We start from the raw sequence: 27,466 nt of genomic DNA, 5'->3' as shown, positions 1-27,466 counted from the left end.
AAGCTTTAAAGGATTTTAGATTTACAGTCAAGTGAATATGCAAGCTTATTTCTTAAATTTGCTAACTTGTATATGGAGGTTACATGCATTTGGTTATCTCTGATATTTAACATTTATCTGATTTCTTTCTGTTTATTTCACTTTTTCATTTTATCTAAAGAACGTGTTGATTCAAGAGTCTGAAAGCTTCCGGAAAAATCTGGAAGAATCTTTACATGACAAGGTACTATAAAAACTAATTCTGTCTGTTTTTGTCAAAAGGTAAATACTTGTTGTTTGGACATAAAATACATTTAATCATCCAAATATCATGTGAAATCTTCCCAGTATTAATGATAATTCCTTTAATCACCAAGATGCTTTCAATAGCCAATGAGGGTCTCTAACAAGTCTCTCAGCTAAGTTCATGGTTGAAATCCTAGCCTCAGGAAGTCAATACTAAAATTCATATTGATTTCACTGGCTCTGTAATTTTTGTTCTATCAGAATTAATTCTGAAAAAAAAGTTGTCTTTAAAAAATATGTGCACGTGACTGGTTACACTTTCGTAGTTAAAAATGTAATTACTTCTTTTGATGCAATTCTTCTTAACAGATGCTGTGGCATGATGATAAGTCTAACTGAAAATGTCCTTTCTTAGTTCATTGCACACTAACCCCTAATACTGCTTCGTGAATCAGTCAAATTAATAATATTATTTCAATTCCAAATGTTAGGAATTTCTTTTGTAGTTATAGTTGCCTTGAGTGCAGTAGGATTCACAAATCCAATATCTGCATTTAGATTCACAGAAGGGTTTTTGTAATGAATCAAATCTACTTAAAAGAATTTATGAAACAGTTCAATTCAGTACTAAAATAAAAGTTAAATTCAGTATCCAAAATCAACAACTTTGAGAAAAATAGCCAGTGAAGTATCTGTTCAAATCAATTGTCATTTTAATCTACATTCAGATAACCTTCTAGAAAGGCAGAAAGTCCAAGAAAGGAGCTCATGAAATTGTCTGTGTTCTTGGCAGCTGCAGATTTTTTTCTGAAGCTAGAGAAGCAGTTTAGAACTCATTGTAAGGGAATTTATACTGCAATAACTCCTCTAAAGTAACTTCTTGAATAGCTACTACTGTAAAATAATAGTACCTTTGCATAATGTACTTTATTCACTGATTTATTGGATTACTCAAATGTAAGCACACTCTAGTAAGTGCTCTACTCACCTGCATAGTTCTAGTCTTTCCATGACCATTTGTTCAATCTTTTCAAAAGTGTATGAATGATTTTGTTGAGGAACTTTCTGCAGGCTTTCTTTTCAAAGCAAAGAATAGGAGACAATTGTTACAAACAGCACTTTTTTCCTTAGTCATTGATGTCATAGCCTTTTTGTTGGTTGGTTCCCCACATTTAATTTTTTGGCACACCTTAATATTTCACCAGCAGCACCTTGTACTGGAGTTTCAGAAGCTTCCAAGAGTGAGCTGTGAAGCTGCAGGTGAACAAAACACCTAAAATCTGGTTGTCTCTAAGTCTATGTTTCTGTTAGCAAATAAAAAGGCAATCTCTATAACTAATGGGCAAATGGCATGTCACAAGCTGGTATATGCTTGGTGAGTACTTAGTGCACAAATCAGTGTTGGTTCTCCTTCTCCTTGCCCTAGTATCACAAAAAGACAAAAAATCAGGTTTCAAGTACAAACTTGTCCTGTCATCACCTGCAGATAGTGGTAAAAAGGTAGGAAGACCAATGCAGTCTCCTCTTGATGCGTATGTCCTTTAGCAATAAAGAGACTTGAATGAGTTCACTGCTTTTTCTTATTATAGACAGTGCTACATTCAGTGTATTTTGTCTTAGTTATTTAGCCTTATAAGGTTAATAGAAAGTTGAATATATTTTGGATCACAATTAAGTGCATCTTACTATTTTGATTTCCAGGAAAGACTTGCAGAAGAAATTGAGAAACTGAGATCTGAACTGGATCAAATGAAATTGAGAGCTGGTTCTTTGATTGAACCCACATTGTCAAGGTAATATTTAATGCTAAAGATTTCCTCACTTTGAATTGAAAGAAAAGGTAAGCATAAGTGTCAAGCCTTTGCAATAATGCATTCAGACCATGTATAATCATGTATTTCTTCAAAAATACAGGACCTATGGAATTATTATTGCTCTTGTTTTTCACGTATGTATTCCTCTGTATGTTTCTGCAAGTGCTCTGAGTCCCTATAGTTGCTAGAGGTTTTCATATTTTTCCAATATTTTTTTCATATTTTCCATTTATCAATTAACAGGGACCATTTTGTAGTAATGTCTTCCCCCCAACACACACCATTTTTGTTGTTGGCAGGTTTTTTTATTGTTTTTATTTTTAATTAACTTGTTTGAAATCTGAGATCAATGCTCCAGTCTTCCAAGTACCAGCATGATTTTAATTCAAATTAAGGAAAAGTGAATCTCTGTTTAGAAAGAGATGCAGAAATAGAGCCCGGGGAAACAGTCTGCAGTTTTCAGCACAGATATATGTGATTTTCTGAATGGTTTGCCTCATTTTGGAAGCAAGAAGTTTTCTTACTTAGCTTTTTTTATGTCTAAGATTTCCTATTTTGTTTCCCCAAACTGATTATTAACAGTGCTGTGAACCTTGTAAATTGTCTGTAAGTAACAGTAAGTATTATTCCCAAGTTTAAAAAAAATCTAAGTGCAACATTAAACTCTCATTTTATGTTCTTATGGATAGTAAAGTGTCAAACATAATACAGGAGTCATTATAAAACTTAGTTCATTTAGTACAGTGTTACATTTCATTTTTCTACTATAATTATGTTATTCATATATTTTTATGTGGAGATTGGTTGTGTGTTATCCACTAGAAATTGGTCAGATCTCCACTGCCGAGGTTGAATGATCAAACAGTGCACAGAGCCTTGGCTCTACCACCTCTTCTATACAGGATGCCTCTAATGGCACCATGCAGAGAATTTTTGCTGCTGCTCTTACATCAAGGACAGAAAGGCCAGTTACCATTGTCTGCAGCCATGAAACCATATGCTCAATTCATCAATTATGTGCCTCACCACTTAACAAGACTACAGTAAAAACTGGGAATCAAACCATCATTATTCCATAGTCTTTCTGGAGTACGGGCCATTCTTCTTGCTGTAGAGAAAGCTTCTGTATTCAAAGCTATAAGTCATGTCCTGAATGTATTTTTATGGAAAATTGTAGGCACTTGTTCTTAGATTTTATATTTCTCACTAGTTAAATCTCTCAAAAATATAATCAAATAAACATGAATCAATCATAAACTATGCTATTTATCATAGGGCAGTTTTCTAATATTTTCATGATGCAGAACTGTAAAAATGTGTTATAGATACACTCACTCTTGAACAATTTATTCAGCAGCCAGCTATGCTAATTATCTTGTCCTGAACTCTGCTTGTTTTTTCATGTTGGAGTTCTGGACTGCAAGTTTTACTATACCAAGTCCTTCATTTTGAAAAATCAGAGCATTTTTGTTGGTATTGTTTTACCCCTTAATTTTGTAATATGATTTCAAATTTTCACTTTTTTGGTGACATTTTTGTCATTTATTCTGTGAGACATAATAATCTGTTTGTTTGTTAAGAAAAAAACAAACAAATGTGAGTTCCTAGAGTGAAGGTCGTTGGATTGCTGTTGTTTTCGTTATTATTATTGCTACTACTATTAGTCACTCATTCTATTTCTTTGACTCTTTTTTCAGGCCTCACCTTGACTCATCAGCAGAGTTGAGGTATTCTGTGGGCTCACTGGTGGATAGCCAGTCTGACTATCGGTCAACAAAAGTGATAAGGCGACCTAGAAGGGGACGTATGGGAGTACGCAGAGATGAACCAAAGGTTAATCCCCAATTTATTTTCTTATATTCCCTAAAAAGAGAATGTTTTTCGGGCTGTTACACTTAAGGCTTGTATATTTCTAGAAAACTGAATAAATGACTAAGTACAAACACCCAAGTGTGGTTTTTTTCTATTTATACATAGATAAGAGTACTGTTGTACTAAAATGAAGGCAGAAAACATTGAAGATCAGACACCAAAGGTCAAGCATACTTGACTATTTGTCTTTTTTCATTATCTTCACAAATTTTCCTAACAGTTAATTTTACACAGGATTAGAAATAATGTGAAAATACCTTGACATCCTCCACAATGCCAGTCAAATGCCTTCCTGCTGTAACATTGCAAGTATTAATGGAGAATTAATTATTGAATAAGTATTCTTAAATGTTAGTTACTTTCCTTCTCCATTTTATACTTCAACTTTGCAACTGCTTTCCATGGAATAAGCCGTATGTATGCTAATTCCTGCTTAGGTAAAATCACTTGGAGATCATGAGTGGAATAGGACGCAGCAGATTGGGGTTTTGAGCAGCCATCCATTTGAAAGTGACACTGAGATGTCTGACATTGATGATGATGATAGAGAAACACTTTTCAGCTCCATGGACCTCCTGTCACCAAGTGGCCATTCTGATGCCCAGACACTGGCCATGATGCTTCAGGAGCAGCTAGATGCAATCAATAAAGAAATCAGGTATGTAGCCTTGAACCAGCTGTGGTGTGTTTCTTGATTACAGCTTTAAGCTCCCTTCAGTGCGTGAGTTCAGATGCCATTCATAACAATTAAGAAACCACTTGCATATTTAAAGGATTGATAATGTATCTGATTTTCATATGTAAGTATTGTGTGAACATAACATTGATTTTTGTATTTCCTGATAGTAGGGAAAAAATAGTTTATTTTCAGGTAAATGTTTCATGTAAAGAACTGCTGGGCAACTAAATGGAAAAACATTAGAGATTGCTAATACATGGCAAATTCGACAAAATTCTATTCATAATCTTTTTAAGATCTTTCCTCCTGTTCTGCTTAAATATCTGCTTGCTAATTACCTCCAACCTGAAATACTTTATTTCATGTCCTGTTCATGTTTTGTTCTGGTAATTATTCCTATGTTACATTTCATATAAGCCATGCTTTCCAAGACATGGTTTTGATTTTCTATGGAACAACAGAACGTTATTTTTTTTCCATGCTCCTGATTGGTTATAGTGCTGGAAAATAGGTAGTGAAATGATTGTAGCTTGCTAATTTTTATGCAAATTTAATGGAATGATAGAGAATCCAATAACGTAATTTATTTAAGGGATTTTTATAAATCATGTTTTAGGCTGAAAACATTCTTACATGTTTTTCACGAAGAGTAACTTTTTAATAAGTTGGTGTGTCAAAAACATCCTTTCATTTCTCTAGAAGACCAGTCACTTCTGGTAATTCTATGGACAGAAAGAGTATGTTTATAAATATAATCGAAACCAGATTACTTTTTCCAGCTCTCAATCTTTCTTTGCAAGGCAATTTTAGAAGGAGAATTCTATTGAAATATAGTATAGTATGGATAACTTTTCCAATACAGGGGAGACCTTTTATTGTATATCTGTAGCTTTTGGTTTTTAATACTTCCAGAATTTCTTCATTCATGTGGGATTTTACCCCTTATTGTGTATATCAAGATAGAAAGGCAAAGTGAAATTTTGTTGCAGGGAGGACAGTGCTCCTGAAAACAGTGTATTTTGAGTATGTAATAGAGAAATCCATCAGTATTTTCTGTTATTACAAAGAAATCTGCAGTGTGACCAATTCAGGAAGCTGTCAATTCAATAAATGTATTTGTTTTAAAAATACTAGCATTTTAACAATTTAACAAGTAATTTATAACACAGTAAAATGTTTTGAAAAGGAATTGTACCTGAAGGTGACGTAATGCGTTATTACTTGTGCCATCTTGAATCAGAGCATTCTTTTACTAAACTGAGGATCTTGAGTTAGGTAGTAGGCATTGTTTTATGTCATGAAAGGAAATAAAAAGAGGACACATTGTATGTAGTCATTTTTGCTGGAGGTGATATGAGAAAAGTTTATTTCCCCTACTAATACTCTTATACTCAGATATAGGCTTTTATTTACCATCACCAATATTATTAAAATCCAGATAATTCATTTTGTTATGTTTTGATTTTAGTGTTTCAGAATGAAATAGTCCTGTAAGGATAGTCATTGTAAACTGTATTGCATTTCACACTTTTTTTTAGTCTTTTTTTCTTGACAAAAGCAGGTTTATCAAATGATTGGGAGATATCAGGAGATTAAAAATTAGTTTTTACTTGGTTGTGTTATACAAGGTTATTCATAATTTAGGTATTTTGATTACAAAATGAAGATTTGTTCTGAGTCCCTCTCAAAATGTTATTTGCCTTTGAGTTTCTTAGATTTCTCATTACAGAAAGAACAGTATATATTCTGTAGACACTTTGAAATGGATTTTAAGGAAGAAAATCTATCACAGCACAGGGACTTTTAGGTTTCTATTTTCAAAGTATTTCATTTTAATTTGTTGTACTTTCTCCATTTCAATTAAAAAAAAAAAAAAAAAAAAAAAACCTGTTGCCTGGTTCACAGATTCAGACTTTCCAAGCTTCATATTCTGTCATTTTACTATGATCCCTCCTCCATTTTCCTCCTCTTTGCAAAGAAAAGATTCCTTTTGATTTGAGTTTGTGGTCAAGACATGTACAAATAAGTCCTTTATTCTTCATATATTTTATCAAAAGCAAAATAACACAATGGAAACATTCTATTGAAGCTATGCATGTCTAAGAAACTAATATTCATTGCCAATGAGAGCTCTTTTAATGAAATTCACTTAAAAACGTAATGCTTTAGAAACAGCTGTCATCTTTTCATCAATTTGTAGGGATGAAACAGACAAATTGTTCTGCATGTTCTCTTGATTTATTAATATAGATTATCTTAGCAATTCCCTTCTCAAAGGCACAATTGCATTTGATCTTAAATTTTTCTTTATGGTTTAGCAAAATAAAGTCAACTGGATCCAACTTAAGACTGGAATTATTTTCCTCTGGTAAATCGGATTGTTCACTCTCCCTCTCCCCCTTTCTGCTATGTAAAGAAACCAATCTTCCTGAAATATCATACATAAATTCTTGTTGTTAGGCAGATTCTTCATACAGCTTTTGAGGTTGGAAGAATAAGAGAAAGGATTTTATAATTCTGGTGATTAAAAATACCCTATAATAGTATTATTTTGGAGTTGATCTGTGAAACTCATGTTTGCTTTCTTTTTCTTTTGAAAGATTTTTTTACATTTAGTTTTGGGTACACAGAGACAAAGGGAGAAATTGCAATGAGAAATTAAAAATACAGTTAGCAGTGAGCATAAGTAACCTTGTGTAATTATTTATTTTGTGCCAATGTGTGTCTGTGTGCAAAAATGAGAGAATGATAAGTACCAAGGAAGAAAACTTTTATTTCAGAACCTCCACATGCTTTCAGAGTACTAATGCTGGCCTAAATCCAACCATGTCCTTTAATTTTATAAGGTTAATCCAAGAAGAAAAAGAATCAACAGAACTGCGTGCTGAAGAGATAGAGAACAGAGTGGCCAGCGTGAGTCTGGAAGGCTTAAATCTAGCCAGAGTCCATCAAGGTACATCCATTACTGGCTCAGTGACAGCATCATCACTTGCAAGCTCTTCTCCTCCCAGCGGTCACTCAACTCCTAAACTCACCCCTCGCAGTCCTGCCAGGGAGATGGATAGAATGGGGGTTATGACGCTGGTAAGAGACTCTGTGATGATAATTTTGGATGTGATATTTCTAGTAACATCTTCTGACTGTATGAATGGTTCGTCTGTGGCATCCAGATGCAGCTGTGCTAAAGCTCGGATGGATATGTCTATGAGTTTCAGCAAAACTCTTAATGTATCAGGAGCCATAGAAGTAGTGCCTCACAACCTTGATTCACTCACCCTCTCTAGCACATACTGTGATCATTTCAAGACACTCCCCATGAGCAGTATTAGCAGGAGTTGAATGTTAAATATCTCCTTATCCTTCCTGGCTGGAGACAGACACAACGTGCTGTCAGACATCCTCTGAGTGAGAACACTGAGTTGGGAAGAGCTATGTAGAGGTCTGATCTCTAGAGCCCAAGTTACGAAATGGTCCTGTAGGAGTTAGTTGGAGGACCAGTATCCCTGGAGTTTCTGCAGCCCAGGTCTACGCAGTGAATACATTCTGCATCTTCTTCATCTCTGTATGAGTGAGACATCTGTGGGGGGGGAAAAAAAAAAGGAAAAAACAGAGTTGAACGTGGCGCATTCTAGCAACTGTCTACTGCCAAATAATGCTGCAGTACAGAAGGTGGATGAATTTGTATTCATTGACTCGGTAAGGCAGAGTAACAGGAGAGCATCACCCCTTTCTCAGATGCTGTATTTGCTTATGATATTTTATGTTTATATGTGGTGAAACACTGATTATTTTGTAATATTTCATAAAACTACAAATATATCCCTCTTGGAGGACAGGCTTAGTGAAAGGTTTTGTATGAAAACATTCTAAAAAATGGTGTCGTAAATTTTTAATGTCCTATTCTTTGCTAAGTTTATGGAAATGAAGGGAATTGTAACATTAGAAAAAGTAACTGCTTTCAGAGACAGTGTATTTGTAAAGTGTTATAACATATTTACTTGTATGTTCAGTATATGGGTAGTATTAAATTCTAGATGTTAGAAGAAAGATTGTACGGCATTGTTATGCTCATATAAGATTTATTAATTGTTCTTTGTTGTTGTTGCTTCTTTTGTTACCAATTTAAGCCAAGTGATCTAAGGAAACATCGGAGAAAGGTAAGATACTAGCTTTTTTAATTTTGGGAGAGTGCATTTACCATATTTCTCTGCTGCTTAAATAACCAGGTTCCTTCTCACCCACTGCACACTCTTCACTCCTTGTCATGCAATCCTCAAACATAATACTTTTAAATTTACCTGAAGAGGTGTGCAGCAGTCACTGCTACTCCAAGAATCAAGGCCCACAGGTGATACGCTGGAGTAGCCTCTCTAGTGCATGCTTAAAAGGAGCACAGTTAAAAACAAAGTGTGGGCACAAGAATTGGCTTCAAATGTATTTTGGCCATTTTTAGGAGAAACCAGAGTCAGATTGCTTGAAATCTTGTGGAGCAATATGAAGTTATTTGCAGAATTATCGCTGAATATGGGATTTATCTTTACATGAGAAGAGACAATCTTCAATTTAAATTATTCTAAGTTGTGACAAAACTCCCTTTTTTTCCATGCTTATTTTCAACTACTCTGACCAATCTGCTAACAAGCTACAGAGGGATTGATCTTGTTTTTGTCTGTATTTACCTTCCACCTTCCCTGATAATTTTATTTAATGAATAATCCTGTTTAATGCAAGAGGCTTGCTCATGCATAAGGTTATTTTCCAGTTTAGACCTTTACTGGATCAACCTGTTTGATATAAAATAAATGAATTTCTTCTTCAAATGTAGTTCTTGTTCTTTCATATACGTACTTTAAGCTACCATATTTATCCAGTCTTGTTTTTTTTCCCAATAGTCTTCTTAAAAAAATAAGAACCCTTAAATTTTTTACAAAAAAATTCCCTTGAATCCATACATGCTACAGTTCAGCTGGCAAGTTTCTGAAGCATATGCTGAAAAGTTTATGAAAAGGTGTTCGTGTCTAAATGGTGTATCTACCCCAGATTGCAGTAGTTGAAGAAGATGGACGTGAAGATAAAGCCACAATCAAATGTGAAACTTCTCCCCCTCCAACACCCAGAGCAATCAGAATGACTCATACCCTTCCTTCTTCATACCACAATGATGCCAGAAGGTAAGATTTCCATAACATGAATCAGTACTGAACTTTTGTTTGCTGTAAAATGACCTGATTTCTTCATATATCTTCTTAGCAATTGCTTCCCCTGCCATAAAAAAGAACCTTTTACCTTGGTCTCTTTTGTAACCATGAGAGTATTTGTCAGTACTAAAACTGACAAATTCTGTTTTAACGTATAGTTTTGATCACTACTAGAAGTAGAGACCCTGCATTTCCTAGAAAGACAAGTATCAGGCTGACTCCTGTATTTATCATCAACTGTTCTTAGAAAACTAATGAGATTATTTATTTCTGGCCTTGTATTGCTCTACATAATGCTAAATCAATTAAGGAGCAAGATGTGATTAATTGTTTCAGTTTGTAGGAAGGTTATTACTAAATTATAATGAATTAGTTTATTTGCACAGCTTCCCAGAAGAAAATAAAAAATGTTAATATATTATCTGTTCTATGTCTTTATTATCATTTATAGTAGTTTACCTGCTTCATTGGAGCCAGAAAGTATTGGTCTTGGCAGTATCAACAGCAGTCAAGACTCCCTGCACAAAGCTCCCAAGAAGAAAGGAATCAAGTCCTCAATAGGACGCTTGTTTGGTAAAAAAGAGAAGGCTCGACTTGGACAGCTCAGTAAGGAATTAGTGGTACCAAGCCATGGTCACCACTTCACAGTCATTTTTCCTTTTTTAGTATGTTCTTTTCGGTTTTCCAATATGCTTATTTTTCCATTTACTCCAATGGAACTTTGACATTAGAGACTGTGTTGCTGTCAAAGATTACATGTTAGGGGTTTGCTATGACTTTAACACGCGAATGAAAGATGACTTCTAAAACAAATTACAAAAGTCATTCTCTTCACTGAGCCTAGTGCTTCAGTACTCTCTTAAATTACAGTAAAAATGCTAACAGTGTATTCTCAAATAATCAAAATAAAGAGGAGGTAAGAGACTATTAAGTATAGCCCCATTCTAAGGGGTATATCTGATATGAAAGATCCTTGCAAGAAAGGTTACAGCATGTCAATATATGTCTACCAGTACCTGTCACTGGTGTCCTCATCATACTCTTGCAGTTAGCTATGCTATTGGCAATGCTTTGTTTTCCTTCTATTTCTTTTCACCTTCTCCCTCTCCAAGATATTCGTCTAATTTATGCCTGGCAAAATTTTTCTTCTGTAATGTTGCACAGGATATGTCCATACCACATGCAGAAAAAAAAAAAACACTCATGGCATAACTTTAACTACCTTTAGGTAGCAAAAACAATGGAAAATGAAACTTTCAGCACAGGCTCATAGTCTGCATACCCAAACAGTTAAATACATACACATGCCAACACAAACATAAATTTGGTATATATGTATTAGTAAAATTTCCTAGACATGAAGATGTCTGAGCACAGTTTTGTGAAGCACTAAATTTTAACTGCCATGGTGACCACATAGCACTTGTTTAAAAAATAAATAAATAGATAAATAATTTAAAGGTCTTCAGTAATTGTAAATGCTGAAGTGATATATGGGCCAAAAATTAAAAACAAACAAACAAACAAAAAAACCAAACAACCACCACCAATAACAGAATAACAGAACACCGTAGTTCATGTTAATATCAATTAACATCACAAGTAACAAACCCACCACTGAAATACTACAGCATAAAGTTAGGTAATATTGGGATCAAGGTATCAGAGTAAAATCAAAGGACTGAGTGTTCTCTGTTTACACCCCAACCTTTTTCCTCTTGTGTTTTGTAAAGAAAACCAGCTAATTTCTAATATTAATTTAAATTCATTTTTTCCTCATTATGGGAAGAATAAAATTAATTTATTCAATCATCTTCACAGCTTATTTTAGAATCTCATTAAATAGTTCTCTCAAATACACCTGCATGTCACCATCTGTACTGATGGTGAATTTTATAACTTTAGATTGTGGCATTAATTTACATATACATTCCATAAAACCCATTGTATTGATACTGATGGATTAGGCATAATAATCTATGATTTTGCAGTAACTCAGGAATACAGAGGACAAAGATGTAATTAATGTGTTGGTCTTCCCTGCAATTATTTTCAGTACGAACAAAAATAAAATAATACCTTTTAAGATTGTCTCAGGAGCAATGTAATCTGGCAATAGATTAATTTCATAATAATACACAAAATGATTAATAAGATATATGTATAATTGGCTAAAGCCTATTTGTAATTCCCAACACTAGCTCATGAAATTTTAATATTAGCTATTAGTGAAGGTTTGCAATTATATGAAATTTTTGTGTCATCTTTAGCTTAATAGCAAAGATTTCAGTGCAATGTACATCTTAATTATGAAAACTAGGTTTACATTCATATACAGAAAATTACAATGAGTAGAAAAGAAGACCAAAATATTTTGGGAGATTAAGAAGCTTTGTTGAACAGCTGAATTATACTTTTCCTCATTTAATTTTTAAGATACCAAAAGACAAAAAATATTGAGTGGCAGTTTCTATTCAGTAACTTTAAAGACTATATAGTATATGGATATATATTATTAGGAGTAGTAGTTGAATCAGTTCCATGACAGGTACAGTATCTATGCAGCTATATAATTAATATTAATTAATAGATCCATTTATAGTAAGATAATACATCACAGAAACCTGGACAGTAAATCCTCTCATCACTCCACTGCTGTTAGTATATTTGTATGGTTTTCATTATCTGATTCTCTGATGCAAAAATCAATAAAAGAATCTTATTTGATTCCTTGCTTAAATTTATTCTTACTTGATATAGATACAGAATTCTTATATTTTTAATCTTGAAAAATACCTTTTATTCTGTAGAATTCTACAGACATTCTAAAGGGACTATAAACATGATTTGGAACCTGAAAAACTTTAATGTGGTGTCTTAAATGCATATTTGTGCATGCACACAGTTATGCTTAAAGGAACAATTTTGAAGTTCATGTCAATGCGTAGGCTATGAAGGATCCCAGTAATATTACACATTGTATGTACACATAGTACTTCTGTAACTGGTTCCATAATATCGTTACAATCGTGTAATGCATACTTACATTAAAGAAGCAACACTGAACCCTCCAAAGTTTTATCTAGTTTCTTCAGATCCAAGCTATCACCCAAAATATTTCCTTGCTCAACTTTACCTTTGAAACTTACTTTCCCACTGCTAAAATCGCCTTTTTCATAATTATTTTCATAATATTCTATCTTTATCATCTCTGTTAAACCATCTGTATCATTGTACAAAGGCAAATTTCATTCCTTAGGGTATCTTTCTTAGAATCAAGATTCCATATTACTAGTTTATTCCAGACTTCTTTTATTTATTGAAGAAGGAGAAAGGAACATTATAGAGGGTGGGAGTGTCTTATTTCATTTTCTTAATTTAATTTTAACTTGATCCAATCTTCTCTCTTTTGTGGAATAGCACTCTAGACATTCACATGTTCTTCCCATTTTATGTTTTAAATATTCTAGCCCTTAAGGCAATCAATAAATTACAGGCAAGTTTAGCCCCGTCCCAGCAAGGTGGTCTGCATGATGTATGCAACTGGTTAGGAACGTTTATCATGGCCATCTACATGCCAGAGATACCGACAGGCACAATGACCCTATCCACTGCAATGTGCCCTGGGTCATTCACAGGCCCTGATGTTTATTGTGCGATAAAATCCATTCCACTGAGAATACTTTGCAGTGTGGGATAATCTCTCATTGTTCTGCTCTCACTCCACCCAACATCTAGTGAGCTGCTCTCTCAGAAAGATGTGATACTGCAGTTTGTCAAAAATTAAAAGGTTACTGCAGAGTCAGCAAGAAAAATTTGATAAGATATGATGTAGGGTTTTGAAAAGCAGATGAGATTAAGCAAAGAATTGTTCATGTTTTTTGCATTTGTGGTTGGAGGCGTCATTCTCTTCATGAGATCTGGAAAATTAGTGTCTTCTTTACTGATGAAAAACTCTGTCTAACCAGTGGTAGAGTTAGAACTACACCTGCTTTGAAAGAATGGACTGAAAATGGGTTTTCCTAATTTCATGTCATAAAATGACACAGCAGTAGGTTTTGCTCCTGCTGTATTAAATTGCATGTAAATCTGATTTGTAAAAGGCTGTGGTGATATTCCGCTAGGTACCATTTACACATTATTTTATGGTTAAAATCCATGAATCAGAAAAGAATCTTTTCATTTACACTATGCTATCTTAATTATCCCAGTGTCTGCTCTTTAAGTCTTTACTATTCATTAGTTGAAAAATAAAAAGTTGCCACTGCCAAATGGAGATGAGCACCAGCATTTCCTGTAACGTAATAGTAATCAGAACAATCATGATAAGACACTTTCATCAACACATTTCCCAACTAAGATTAAAAATTGGCATTGCTCAATTACAGCCCTGAGACTGAGCCTTAAGGAGGTAGAGGAAAACAGGCAAAGGAGATCAGGGTGGCTTTCTCAAACATTTCTGCTGAACACAAGGAGGAGGAAGCAATTTTTCTTTCTACTTCTTTTCATGTAGTAAAAATAAATACTTGCCAGAATTAGATGTTCTCCACAAACACCAGATGCCATAGATGACTAGAAGGAGGATGGAATGGGGATTGAAGAGTTTAGGGAGCAACTGGGAAAGAGCTATGGGAAAATATGTGTTTCTTTTTCCTCTTTCAACACAGGAGGTTATATTGAAACAGAAGCGGCAGCACAAGAATCTCTGGGATTAGGCAAACTTGGAACCCAAGCGGAAAAAGACCGAAGACTAAAGAAAAAGTGAGTACCATGCTCATGTCACTTTTTTTGTCTCATGCTTGAATCAAATGTTAATTTTTGTGCTGGTTTTATACAGATGTGTAACAAGAGGCATGACCATCTACTATGGCAGTTCTTCACTTACTGTATTTTTTCTACTGTAAATGTTTTTAAAGCTGCATATAAAATGTAGGATTTTTTTTTCAATTGCTCTATATTGTTTCATTTGTAAAACATTAAGAGATGATTTCTGTTTTCCTTTGCAATTAGTTTTGTGCCTTTTGGTAACTACAGTTCTGAAAAAATAGGAAGGCAGTGAAAGAAACATTATAATGACTCTACATAAATTTTTCTGAACAGAGAAAAATTGTTTACATTATCCACTGAACAAGTGATTATTTCTGTCTATAGAAGTCAAAGGCCCCCCATAAGCCCTAGCAGCTTCGCATTTTTTTTGCCTGTCAGCAAATGGCAGCCTCGCTGGTTGTTCACCTAAATCATGTAATAATTTAACTGTCTATGGTTCACCTACTTGTAAAACCAGTACACTGACTCACAACAGCTGCCAGGAACTAATGAGAACTGTTAAAATAAAGCTTTACCACAAAAGAAACTTCTTGGCAGCATCACAGTTTCAGTGTAATTAGAGGGTGTCTGAGAAAAAAAAAAGTTGATATTTAAAAGTGAGGTTGAAAATTAATTTAGTAAACAGGTTTATGTTTCATCCATAATTACTAATTTTAGTGCTGTTATTTGGATTCTGAGAGCCTGATTTTTAAAACATGTGGTGTTTTCAAGTCTCTTTCAGTGTTTTAATGTTCCTTTGCAAAGTTTCAAGAGAAGTTGCAATCCAAGGATATATTTCAGCTATTATTTAAATATAAAAGTAGAATATTTTTAACAACTACTTTCATATCAAGCTCCTTTAAATGCACATATCCATGCAACATACAAATGTAAGTGTTCAGTTTAAATTAGCCTGAGCTTAGCAGTTAAAGACAGAGGAGTAGTCCTTGTGCTAGCTGGCAGAGTCATTTTAAATTCAATTAAGAAACTCAGAATAGCATTCACAGGGATTTTTTGGTTGATGAGTCTTGTAAATCTGTTATCAATCACTATTCATTAAGAAATATATGGAAATATAGGGTATATTACTACACCTCTTTATTAAATCCTAGAAAGCATTAAATTGATTGTTCAGCAGTCTTGGTTTTTTTTGCAATTCTATTTATATTCAAGCTCTGGGGACTGCAGATAGCACACATTGAAAGGGACGAATGTGTTCATTTTGAAAGGACAAACCTGATCATATGTTAGTAGCTTTTAAAACTGCATAAGATAGCCTGTCACTTGGCCCATACTACTTCATACACGACAGTGCCTACCAAGTTTTCAGTCTAGAAATCGTAGGTGTTTAAGTAACCTGTTATTAGACTTCTGTTTAATCTCACGTAATGAGACTTTCCCATGCCATCTTCTTTTCAAGTCTTTCTGTTTGTTTTTCCTTTTATCTGCTGCCCTTGGTTCTTTATGGATTACTTGTATCCAAAATATTCTCTGCTGGAAGGAAAGGAATCTTTCCTTTATGACCATCACTCGGCTGTGACTATTCATCTAGTCTGAGTTGTATACTGTTGACCCTAAGTATATGTTATTTACCTGTGTCATGAAGATTTTTTTTCACTACTTTAGATTTTTCCATGTTCATAATTTCTCATTTCATAATCCTTATGACTGCTTTTAAGATTCCTCTTAATTTACTACCGCAGAAATGTTAACATTATATAGTGTATAGTTGTAGAGAAACTGTAGTATGGGAAAAATACAATGTAACATTTGTGTTAGAGAGGTATGTGGGATTCTGCTGAATTGTAATTGTCACTGAGTGCTAATTTATCAACAGGGTGGAAGGGAACTGACATTTTCTTGTAAAGAATGCAGTCATGTATTTGCATGTCTTACCTTGGAAAGTATTTGGTTGACTCACTCCAAAAAGTCATTTGAATGACAAGTTTGTCTCAGTAGGTCAGATTCAATTTTGCCAACACTTAATGATGCATAGCTACCCTTGGAAGTAGCTTTCAATTACATACAGTAGCTGTAATATTACTGATTTGGGTAATGCAAATGAGAAAGTAACATTAAGGATGGTGGTTATGTATATTATGTCTTTGTAAAAAGTAATAAGAGGAGTGTAAGAACACTTTGCTCTCTTACAATATAGCGGTAAGATTTAAACTTGAGTGTTTGATTCCTTCTTACTGCTAAACAGACTACAAATTCCAGTGGCTGGAACAGAGATACAGAGCACCTCATCTTCTAAGGATTTCTCTGGCTAATTTAGTTTAGGACATAGAGTCCCAAAGGAATCAGGCCTACCAGAAGGATAGTTAAAAGTAAGGAAGTTTTTCTTCTTTCTTATTTACAGGTCTGGAAGACCTTTACTTATGCTGGCTTTGTTAGTTAGGAAAAAAATTCAGTGGTCCAAGAGCCAGTTACTTTTTCTGGAAAACAGGAATAATACCTTGTACTGAACTTATATTTCTCTCTTATGCACAGAACCCATGTGAAATGGTTTTCATTTGTGTTCGCAACTCAGTCAACTTCTCTTTCACTTCAGTGGTAGAACCCATAGGTGTAGGAAAGCTGGGATTCTGCCCTTGATGTGAAACTGAAATTAGACTCTTCACTACATCTAGAACAGTTTCAAAGTACTCAGTAGCTTCATAAATCTGATGTATGATTTAATTTACCAGATTCTGAAGTTAGGTTTGAGTTAATAAATTAAAAGACTAGATAGCTGCTGTTCCTGTTAAAATGTTAATAACAGTATTTGTTTAAAAAAAAAAAACTCCAAAATGAGAAATGCCTTAAAATGCTAAACATGTAATTTTGCATTTTTGAATATATTCGACTCTATCATTAGTGCAGTAAGTATGTCCCCTAACTTAAGGATGAAGAAGCACAATGTTTCAATCCATAAGCTGCTGCAGCCAGTAGTTGCTAACAGCCCCCATGTATCCTGACCACCTGCTCCTGCAAAAGCAAGCAGGTGCATTGACCCTGCTTTGGCTTCATGGAGTTACACTGTAGCGTGTTAATACTATTTATAGCATGATTTGTATGCATCAGTTAGATTCCTGATTAATACATTTCACTTGGAAAAAAGTTTCCTGAGAGAGTATGATATTTCCAGAGACCAAATCCCTCTCTAGTGATAATGGTGTAATTAACCTAAATTTTAGTTTTCTTGTTTCTTACTTAGAAGATGTTATTGGGATGTTACATTTCTTTTAGTTTCAATTGACTGCTTCATTAAAATGTAATCATCAGTTTGCCTCAGCAATATTCTAAATTTAAAGACCTCAAACAAAAATCTCTTTTGAGTCAATATTTGCATATTATAGTCAATGTATCTGTAACAAGTCTTTCTCCTAAAGCATCAACGACAAATTAAGGAAGCTGTGTAGAATTTTTATTTTTTTTTTTAATTAAACCCCATCACATTCCTTAAGTAATCTGAAAATATGAGCTTAAGGTGCTTCAGTCATCCATAAATGTTTACTCTCAGACCTGAAATACATGATAAATCTAGTTAATATTAAACTTCGTAAGTCTTAGGTAGCACAGAACCCATATGAGGTTCTGCTTCGCCTTTCAAATTGCAAAGTGCCACTAATTCAACTCCTTTTCAAATGTTTGATTTGATCTGCAACAATATGCAATGTATCTTTATATTTCAAAAAAGTATGTGACTGGTCATTTATTGCTGGTGTTTCACATGTACTCTACAGTACAGTGTTTCTTAGAAACGAGAAACAAGGTAGCTTGGAAATGAACATTTTAAAATATAAAACAACAACAAAACCACCTGACCTGAAAATAACAGGCATCCATGCTTAGTTACAGGTTTGTCTGGAAATCATTAAATCAAATTCAGAATGATTATTACATTTTTTGAAAAGGTTACTTGTAAGCTTGTACTTCTAGCCAACCTGGCTCTCAGCATTGAAGGCTATGTTTATTTCATCCTGTGCAAAAGGGCCAACATAAGGCAAGGTTTGAATGAGATTCAAATCCTACATAGTCCTAGGTTGCCACATAGATTTGACCTTGTGCGTGCTTCTAGTACAGTTAGAAATTTGTCTATGCCATTACCTTCCCATTTATCCTGAATCCTAAATATAAATTATGTTCGTGAAGAAAAATTATGTGCAAGTCAGCTACCCATTAACTGGGTCATACTGACAGGATTCCAGCTCAACAGCAGCTAAATTTCCAGACGTATTAATATAAATGCTAGTATAACAATCATTACTTACTTCATAGCCACAGTGAGTTCACTCACTGTGTCATAACATGACCGCACCATCTGGCCATGTTAGAATAAGTCAAGAGCAGAGCCTTCAACTTTAGTTTTTCCTCCAATATTTGCTTGATTTGACTCTGGATAAGAATCTCTTAATTTTCTTTTTTTTTTTNTTTTTTTTTTTTTTTTTTTTTTTTTTTTTTTTTTTTTTTGGTCTGTGTAATAACAAATCCTTTAATTCCACATCTTCAAGACAAACTTAAGATGTAAGATTTATATCTTCCAAGGAAAATCAAAACAACAAAATATTTCCCATGAACCTGTTTGGGGGAAATTTACTCCACAGGTAGAGGTTGTGTTTGCAAGATGCAAGTTCCTAACTTCAATCAGATTGCAGAAAAGCCTTGGTATGCCAGAACACATACATACATATATTCATGAATGAAGCCCTGTACAATCAAGACCTCAGTAATTCTTGTATGTAAAGTTACTGTGTAAAATAAAATCTACAGTATGCATGGGCTTATAAGAATTGCAATGCAATTAAGTCTCAACTGACTACAGTAATGAACATATCAAGCACCAGGACCTTCCATATTAATAGAAGAGCATGAGTTCCTTTCTAACTAGAATCAGGGTTGATAAATTACAATAAATTCATTTGATAAATTGGATAAATTCCTAATAATGCTTAAGACCTTCTTTGTGACATTTTTCATTTTTAAATATTTTTCAAAAAATATTGAATACACAAACAATAAAATTGATAAGATAGAATATTGGGGCTTAGATTTGCCTATGGAAAATTTAACCCGTCAGTAAGCTACTTGAAAATATGTGAAGGTAGGCCTTTTAATGAAATAAAAGTTTGAAATTCTGTAGCCATCATTTAGATTCTTTTTAATCCACACAATGCCACTTTAATTAGGTCTAATATGCACAACTGGAATTAGAACTCGATATAATGTATTTTTGAATACAAGTAATTTCTGTCCTCTGCAGTATACAAATAGCTGTTTCTAATGACTTTCTTAATTGCACACATTTCAAAAAAAATGAATCCGGTTGAATTAATTAGGTCTTTTTCTGTGCCATCCATCTAATGTTCTTGAATACTTAATGCTTATTAAATACTATTATATCCCAAACGTACATGATTTATTTTCCAGTGGTAACTCTTAAGGATACTTTCACTCTAATGCCTTTTTTCCCCTATTTTTTGCTTACAGAATCTTTAGGAAAATTCAAATTTAGTATTTAGTTTCTTCCTTCCCTCCTTATCAATGAGAAATTACCTGATATAGTTGTTTTTCAGATGGCTCTTTAGTACTTTCTCCCTTTCTAGCAAACAATACTCTGTTCAGTGTTACCATTTTCTGTTTTCCCATTCCAGTGGAGGAGGGACTGGTATTCAGCGTTCTGATGTAATCAATGTTTGTACGCTGTAACTACCATGCTTCTGCCATGGCTGGATTGGGTTCTAGTCCTTGGGTTATACATAACTATGATTTTTATTTTTTTTTGCCAAACAGATTTTTACCCATTACTTGAATGAAAAATTCTTTGAAATAGTCAATGAAAGCTTTCACAACGTTAAAATTGTATATCACTATTAAATTAGATATTATATTTGGGGAATTATTTCCTGCTGTAGCATTATCAGTGTAAAGGATTATTAAATCTTACTCATATTGTTATAAAGATGAAGAAACTGAAACAATGTGTTGTGTCTGAATGAACATTATTTATAATACCTATATTGAACTCTTTTTAAAAGAAAACTTAATTTTAAAAATAATATCGTTACCCTTTGTCAAGTGTTTTTTATTCTTTCTCCATACAATTCATTTCAGCTATTTACATTTTCTATTCAAACAAAATCTGGCAAAGCCCAAATCCCTGCCTTATCCACACAGGTGTATCAACTGCAATTTGCGACTTCTTGACAAATATAAGCATCTACTCGCAAACATGCAGCTGTTCCCTAAAATCTGATCTTCTGCAGATGCAAATATCATTTCCCATTAACTATTTAAGGGAAGAATCTATTAAACACAGCAGCAGAAAAAAAATCTACATGTCTTTAGTATAAATCTAAGAGAAATTGTTTTCTTCATTCAATAAAATGGCAATGAAATGGTTGTCCCATGAAAAAGCTGGAATTTAAAGATCCATTTTTTCTCTAGCATTTTATTTTTCTGTGGACAAGACACTCAGGAAACAAAGAGATGATCCTTGATCCTCTGCTGTAATGGGGAAGAGTTAAATAGTCTTCAGGTCCCTTAAGTTATGCCGAGGGAGCTGAAAGCTTCCAACTGACTAAAGCTGCCAACAAACTGATCACATTCTGATTAATCCTTTATACTTCTCTCTACCCATATCCAAAGGAGTATTCAGAGGAAGATGTAAGAAATAGGAGCGATGGTTCGATAGACTCTGGAAGGTCCAAAATGAAAGGCAAAAAATTTTAAGTCAGTCAGTACTTCTTTCTCAGTAGAAAATAAGCATAATGGAGTTTTTGACCCCAAAACCATGAGAATGCATATTCAATCTTAATGGTCCCTCCATCATATTTGGTAATTGCTTGACTAGTTTTCTAGTCCTTTATTTATATTGAGTACCTTCACTGTACTCCCATTTCTTAATTTTCCTTTCTTAAACTTTCTTTGTATGACTTTGTCATTTGTTTTCATTTACTTTTCTGTATTGTACTTTTTATTCTCCTCTCTCACAGCTGTTCTTCTCTCACACAAACACAGAAACAAAATTCAAGATCTTGGAACCAGCCCCCTCCTAAACTCACTGAAATGAATGCAACATCTTTGCAATTAATCAGAGCACAGGCATTTCACTTCAAAGTTTTCTTCTATAGCTGTACCTACGAAACCCTCTTATATCTCTGTAAATCATTGGTTAACAGAAATATAATTCTGAGATATCTGGATTTCATTCGGGCACATAATTTTCTTTTTATGATAGCAATTAGAGGATGTTGAAGAAATTAGATAATCAATGATGGCATCCTGGGTTCTCATACAGGTATTGTTATCAATTATATTGGCAAAAATAGGTTACCTAGAGAGCAAAACACTCAAACCAGTATTACTGCTAGTCTGGCATTAGCACAACTGCTCAGATAGACATACTGCTTAATTACAGTTGTTAGTCATCTGTGTATATGAAATTTTCTGCCTATTTCAAAAAAATAACCTTAAGTCTAGGTCATTTATCATTACTACAAAACATTTTGTTGATATATTAATAACGTAAATGTAGGAAAGTAAACCTTAGTTCATAGTCCACTCTTAGTTTTACTGTGTCTCTTTGGTAGTTCGCTTAAATCCACAGGTTCAAGATTTTCAGATTTTTTGTGTTACACAAAAAGAATGAAATTATTAAAAACTGAGCAGCATACTTTAAGTTGAAAATCTATTCTGCATTAACCATATTTACAGATCTTTGGTACAAATATGTTTTGTAGATTTGCTGTGCTGAGTGCTACCTAACAAATAATGAACATCAGTTTATTAAAAATCTCATTTTGAAAAATGCATCTGTTCCTCAAAAGAACATTTAAATTTTTTAAAATATTCAGAGACCATTTAAAATATTTTGGTAATTATGATAATGCTATTATTTTATCTATCATATGATTTCTTTATGAACTACTATATATTCATTAACATTTATGTGCTTTTTTTTTTTTCCATTCATCTCTCTTCATCTCATGAAAAGCATATCTGGGTAAGTTAAAACATCATGGCTGTTGAACGTATTCATTTTCAGCACCATGTTTATATTCTATATTTTGTTCTTATTTCCTTTTTCTTTTTCTCTTCTTTTTTCTTTTTCTTTCTTTTTTTTTCTTCTGTTAAATAACATTCTCATGCAGAAAAATGACCCAAATGAAACTTTTTGAAGTATTGAAAGCATACAGAAATGTAGAACTTGTTCCTGCAAGGCTTAACATAATGGAGAAACTATTTGTAGGCAAATGCTGTAAAAGTTTTTAAGCATACTTTGGGCGGTCTCAAGCCCAGAATCATAAAGACATTTAAAGTTTAAGTCAGTGGAAAAATCACAGCAGAGAAGGCCTAGAATAATAAAGGCATTTATTCATATATTCTGCTAAACTAAATCCCAGAGGACTCAAACTCCCAAACACTTAAGTAATCCAAAATACACTTTTTTCTTTTTGAGCCCTCATGCTATATAGCAGTACAGTAAGATTTCATTTGTGCTTTTCTTCACCAGCTTATTTTTAAGGGTTTTTTTTTTGTTGTTGTTAATCTGATATCAAGTTTAAAATTCCTAGCTACTCTTCTATCTACCATACATGTTATTTCTTCTTGAATTATTTGCAGAGCTTAGGGAGAAAATTTCTTTCATTCAAGGAATGTATGAGCTATAACTTTCTGAAAGCTGGAAAGACAGAAAAGCTTGAAAAGAGGAGGTTTACCACATTAATTTAGAACACATGATTATGAAATGGCTTTGTAAAATTAGATTTGATAAGATTTAATCAACCTGGGAATTCTGTGCATCTCTAATTTAGTGCACTACATACAAGATTGCAAGGTTATATATTGTGCAAGTCTATTTCACAAGTGTTTTCTTTTTTTTTTCATAGTCACGCTCTGTTGGTCTAACTTGTTAGGGCCTATATTAAGCATTCCTGAGCATGCATCCCTTAATTTAACGTGTCTTCAGATAAAGAATGTTGCCCTTTGGCTTGCGTAGAGTTATTATGTACACATATATGGAATACTAAGAGTTAAATGTGCTTTCCTAATCTGCACTGTATGGTGCTAAACTTAAAATTGAATTTGTTTTATAGATTTGAAACCTTGTATTTGTTAATTGCTTCTTGATTCAGGCCTGCTTTCATCTCTTAGTCATTCTTTGCTGACACCTCCTTAAAGATGGATACAAAAGCTTTTGTAAAGATGGAAGTTGGATTTTGCCATCGTTTTGTCTGCCTATTATACGCAGTATCAAAAAGGAGGAAGAATGAAAAAGAACATGGAATTCAAATGATTTAAAAGTCAGGTTCCCTGACAGCAAAAGTTGCAACAAAATTTTACTCCGTTTTTAACTAGTGTAGTCTTTAGAAGTCAGATGCATCCTTTCAGATTAAATTAAGTCAGTATTATATGGCAATATCAAGTCTGAGTCTTTTTTTCCTCCTTCATTGTTTAAAAACATTTGTAGTCCTGCAGAATATAAGTAGATAAAAAACTTATTTGCCTTAGACATTTAATGTAATTATTAATTTCTATAAATGCAGCTAAACTCAACCAGCTTATTTTGTCATCTGATGACCCTAGCTACATGATTCTAGCCTCTTATAAATATTTAGGAAATTTTATCTTTTGTACTGCCAATTCATTAGAAATCTCTGGTCCTAAATTTTGGTGTCCTTGCACGTGAGTAGATTAGCTTTGGAAATGCTGTACGGATGAGAGACAGATCTGTTTAATCTTACCTTAAAATTATAGGCTTACTCAGACAAACAGTATATCTTGTGTGTATTTCTCTTCTAGAAAACAGTTGTGTAATATTTGGTTATAAACTAAATATTTTAGTATTTTTCATAATAATAACACTGATGGTAGCAATTATAACAATAATAAGAGAGTCTGCTAAGGCAAACTCTTACACATGTCTTTTTGAGAAAGTGTTTTATGAGTAAAGGTCATTTCATAGGATCCAAATCCCCCATTGGCCAAAATTTCTAGATAAATGCTGCTTGTATTTTACTATCATAATTTGGTCTCAATTTCGGTGTGCCTCATTTTCAGTTTATCTCACATTTATGCTTACGTTTTAACTGAGTCATTATAATATGCATAACATAATATCCCAGAAGACTTTTCTTGTGAACCTACTAGAACTATCACAGTAAGTGCTATTACTTGCAGAAATATGAGGATCTGTGTTGAAATACTTTTTAAATTCAAGTTTCTTCATGACAGTGTTAGGATTTAGTTTGTATACTATGTGGAGTGTTTGGATTATATATGTCCAAAATTTTAGGCTCATATTTCTTGTTTGCCTCATGGTGAGAAGCTCCATCTTCATAAAGAAAATTGATTGTCATTGAATGACATGCTCTAAATCAAGATTTTGTTAACTTCCCACACAAATTCTATTTGAAGAACGTTCTTATTTTTAATAAAGTTCCTTGAGTTTTATGTGATGAGTTGGTGAGGGCTGCTGATGCAGAACGAAGATTACCCCTGTGTAATGGAAGAATATATGAGAAATAGAAAATTTCAGGAATTTTCTCTGCTTCCATGTACCTTTCATGTCCAGAGGGATGTTGCAACATTCATAGTCCTCATGTTATAAAACAGTTATGTGCTCAGCTGTGGTGTGTAGTTGTACCTGGTGCTCAGAAGAGTGATGCTAAAGAAAATGGATCAACATAAAAGTATTAAGAAGTAATTAAGTAATTCTGGAGAGGATTAAATCAGTGCAGGGGAAGCAAGCCCACTTGTCTGCCACACAACTCTGCAACACAATGTGGCATCTTTCTTTTATGTCTTGGAAAAAAAAAAAAAGAGAGAGAGAGGACAGCCCACTTTATGATGCACTCTCAAAAAACAGATGAATATAAACATCTCTCAAATTTTGGGTAAATGCTAAATAGTCAATGTTCATGTAATTTCCTTACTTTGCAAAACCAGGCTCAGGGTAACAATATATTATTTTAAGTAGCATATTGCAGTTACTTCCACAATGGAAAAGGATTTTATTCTTGAACAATAATAATGTTATCTTTAAAATATGGCATTAATTTGGAATTCATTCCAGTAGAAGTGGTTTAAAGCCTCATCTGCAAAATAATACCATTTCTAGTAATGCTTAATTAATGTCAATTCTCCCTTATCAACTTGTTTTCATATGTTGCCAAGAAACTAAATGTGCATGGAAATAATTACGTTTTAATTCCTTACCTCCTTACCAATACAAAGTGGACACACTATAAGATGTAGTACTTTACTGTCAGTCTTAGGAGAATATCCATACATTCCCCTACAAAGCATCTGCAAAATTAGAGAAACTGTACCATGCTATTCATTGTCCCTAATCTTTGTTTTTGTAGTGAAAGGAAGGGGGAGTGACAAGCTTATGGAGGTGATTTATCTCCCTCTTGTGATCAGTTGTCTGGTTTTGTAAGGAAAATGGCAATACAGGTGCCACAGTCAGGTCTGGATATCTTCCATTTTGTGGCTCAGGAAGCCACTGACTATCCTGAAAACACTTCACTCTGTGCTAGAATACTCAGATTCTGTTCTAAAATAGGCAGATTACCCAATTCATTTTTCTTATGATTTGTACTACTGATCAAAGTAATATGTGGTTTTTTTCCTACATGTGATTTGCAACTTATTTTGGTAGAACTGAGTTCTTCCTGTAGTACTTCATATCAAAAGAATGCTATGACTGGCAACTAAAGAATATCTCTTAGTCAAGAGATGGAAACTCCTGGTTTAGAAACTGTAGGTATGGGTTTTGCAGAACTCCTGGTATATATGAAAAAGTAGTCAAAACATACTGTTTTTAAAAGAGTAAAATACAATTTAAATAATATTTAATATTGGAGAGGTGTTTAAATGAAACATCCTACGGAAGGAAATGCAAGTTTGAAGCATAACGTTATTTTCAAGGGAAATAAATATTTCAAAAATCCTTTTAGTGTTCTGCATAAAAAAGTGAGGCACAGGCTTTATGGTGACTATATTCCCTGTGCATGGCTGAGTAAAGAATTTCAGCTTTACACTAGATATATTTTCAAACCAAAGCTCTTTTCTTCTGCAAGCCAAGACCCTTTGAATTATGTGTTTCTCATACTGTAGTTTTTAGCTATAGCATAGAGAGCATCTTATTTCTGGCCTGGTCCCATTTTCTTCAGGCAAAATCAATAACTGCAACTATATTTTCCTTTAGCTGGGTGAACCAGACTGCCTGTGAAGTAGACGTGCTTTCCTACTCATGAAGGGTGTACTTGAGTAGTGCTAGCTATACAAAACAAGCCACAGGACAACTCAGATGCTGCAAAGTCACAGGGAGCTCCCTAGAAACACTACATTATAATTCCAACATAAAGAAAGTAAATTTTTTTATGGAAGTGGGATCTTAAAGTGACAAGGCGTCTTCTGCAATACCTCAGTTCCTGAGGCCACACAGGTATTTAACACTAAATTGAAGAAATGGGCCACAAGTTCTTCTGGAACCCCATTTTTTGGAGGCCATATGCCCTTGCTCTCCTGCTCTGAGCAGAAGACTGTCACAAACAAGTGGCCAATGGCCCTCAAAGTCATAATTTCCATCTTATTTATTTATTTATTGTGATAGCCAGCCCACTTCCTTCAGCTGTGATGGGTAAAGAGAAATACCAGGCAAGGAAAAATCTAGAATCAGGTTCCTCTGATGATGGTGCTTCCAAGGGACTCTAGGCCAGAGAGAAGTAGCTGCGCCCTGGGCTTGGGCTGGCTTTGGAGAAGGAGAAAGTCCTGTGGGCTTTTGCAGTGTCTGTGTTTTGCCTTGGAACACTGAACCCAAACAGATAAGGAGGGGGTAGCATCAAAGACTTGGCTCTACCTGAGGACAGCTATGCCAGCTA

General features: G+C 33.9%; 1 protein-coding gene across 23 annotated transcripts in view; it reads left to right on the top strand.

Annotated features, from left to right (window-relative positions):
- The window catches only part of PPFIA2 (PTPRF interacting protein alpha 2), a 209,645-nt gene that overhangs the window by 160,046 nt on the left and 22,133 nt on the right, over positions 1-27,466 (top strand). For 19 of the 23 annotated variants that reach the window (XR_002434677.1, XR_002434679.1, XR_002434678.1 and 16 more), the window contains 10 exons: positions 161-223; positions 1,927-2,018; positions 3,737-3,872; positions 4,349-4,569; positions 7,437-7,674; positions 8,718-8,747; positions 9,631-9,761; positions 10,240-10,394; positions 14,456-14,549; positions 22,573-22,581. Coding sequence is in view for 20 of the 23 variants with exons in the window: in XM_021385289.1 (XP_021240964.1) it covers positions 161-223; positions 1,927-2,018; positions 3,737-3,872; positions 4,349-4,569; positions 7,437-7,674; positions 8,718-8,747; positions 9,631-9,761; positions 10,240-10,394; positions 14,456-14,549; positions 22,573-22,581 (1,169 nt within the window). In the remaining 3 variants the exon portion in view is untranslated. The remainder of the gene's footprint in view (positions 1-160; positions 224-1,926; positions 2,019-3,736; positions 3,873-4,348; positions 4,570-7,436; positions 7,675-8,717; positions 8,748-9,630; positions 9,762-10,239; positions 10,395-14,455; positions 14,550-22,572; positions 22,582-27,466) is intronic. The other 4 variants (XM_021385290.1, XM_021385285.1, XM_021385272.1 and 1 more) reach the window with 1 other exon arrangement.

Source organism: Numida meleagris, chromosome 1 (assembly GCF_002078875.1).
Source record: "Numida meleagris isolate 19003 breed g44 Domestic line chromosome 1, NumMel1.0, whole genome shotgun sequence".
Classification (NCBI taxonomy): domain Eukaryota; kingdom Metazoa; phylum Chordata; class Aves; order Galliformes; family Numididae; genus Numida; species Numida meleagris.
This window is presented reverse-complemented; position numbering and strand designations above follow the sequence as displayed.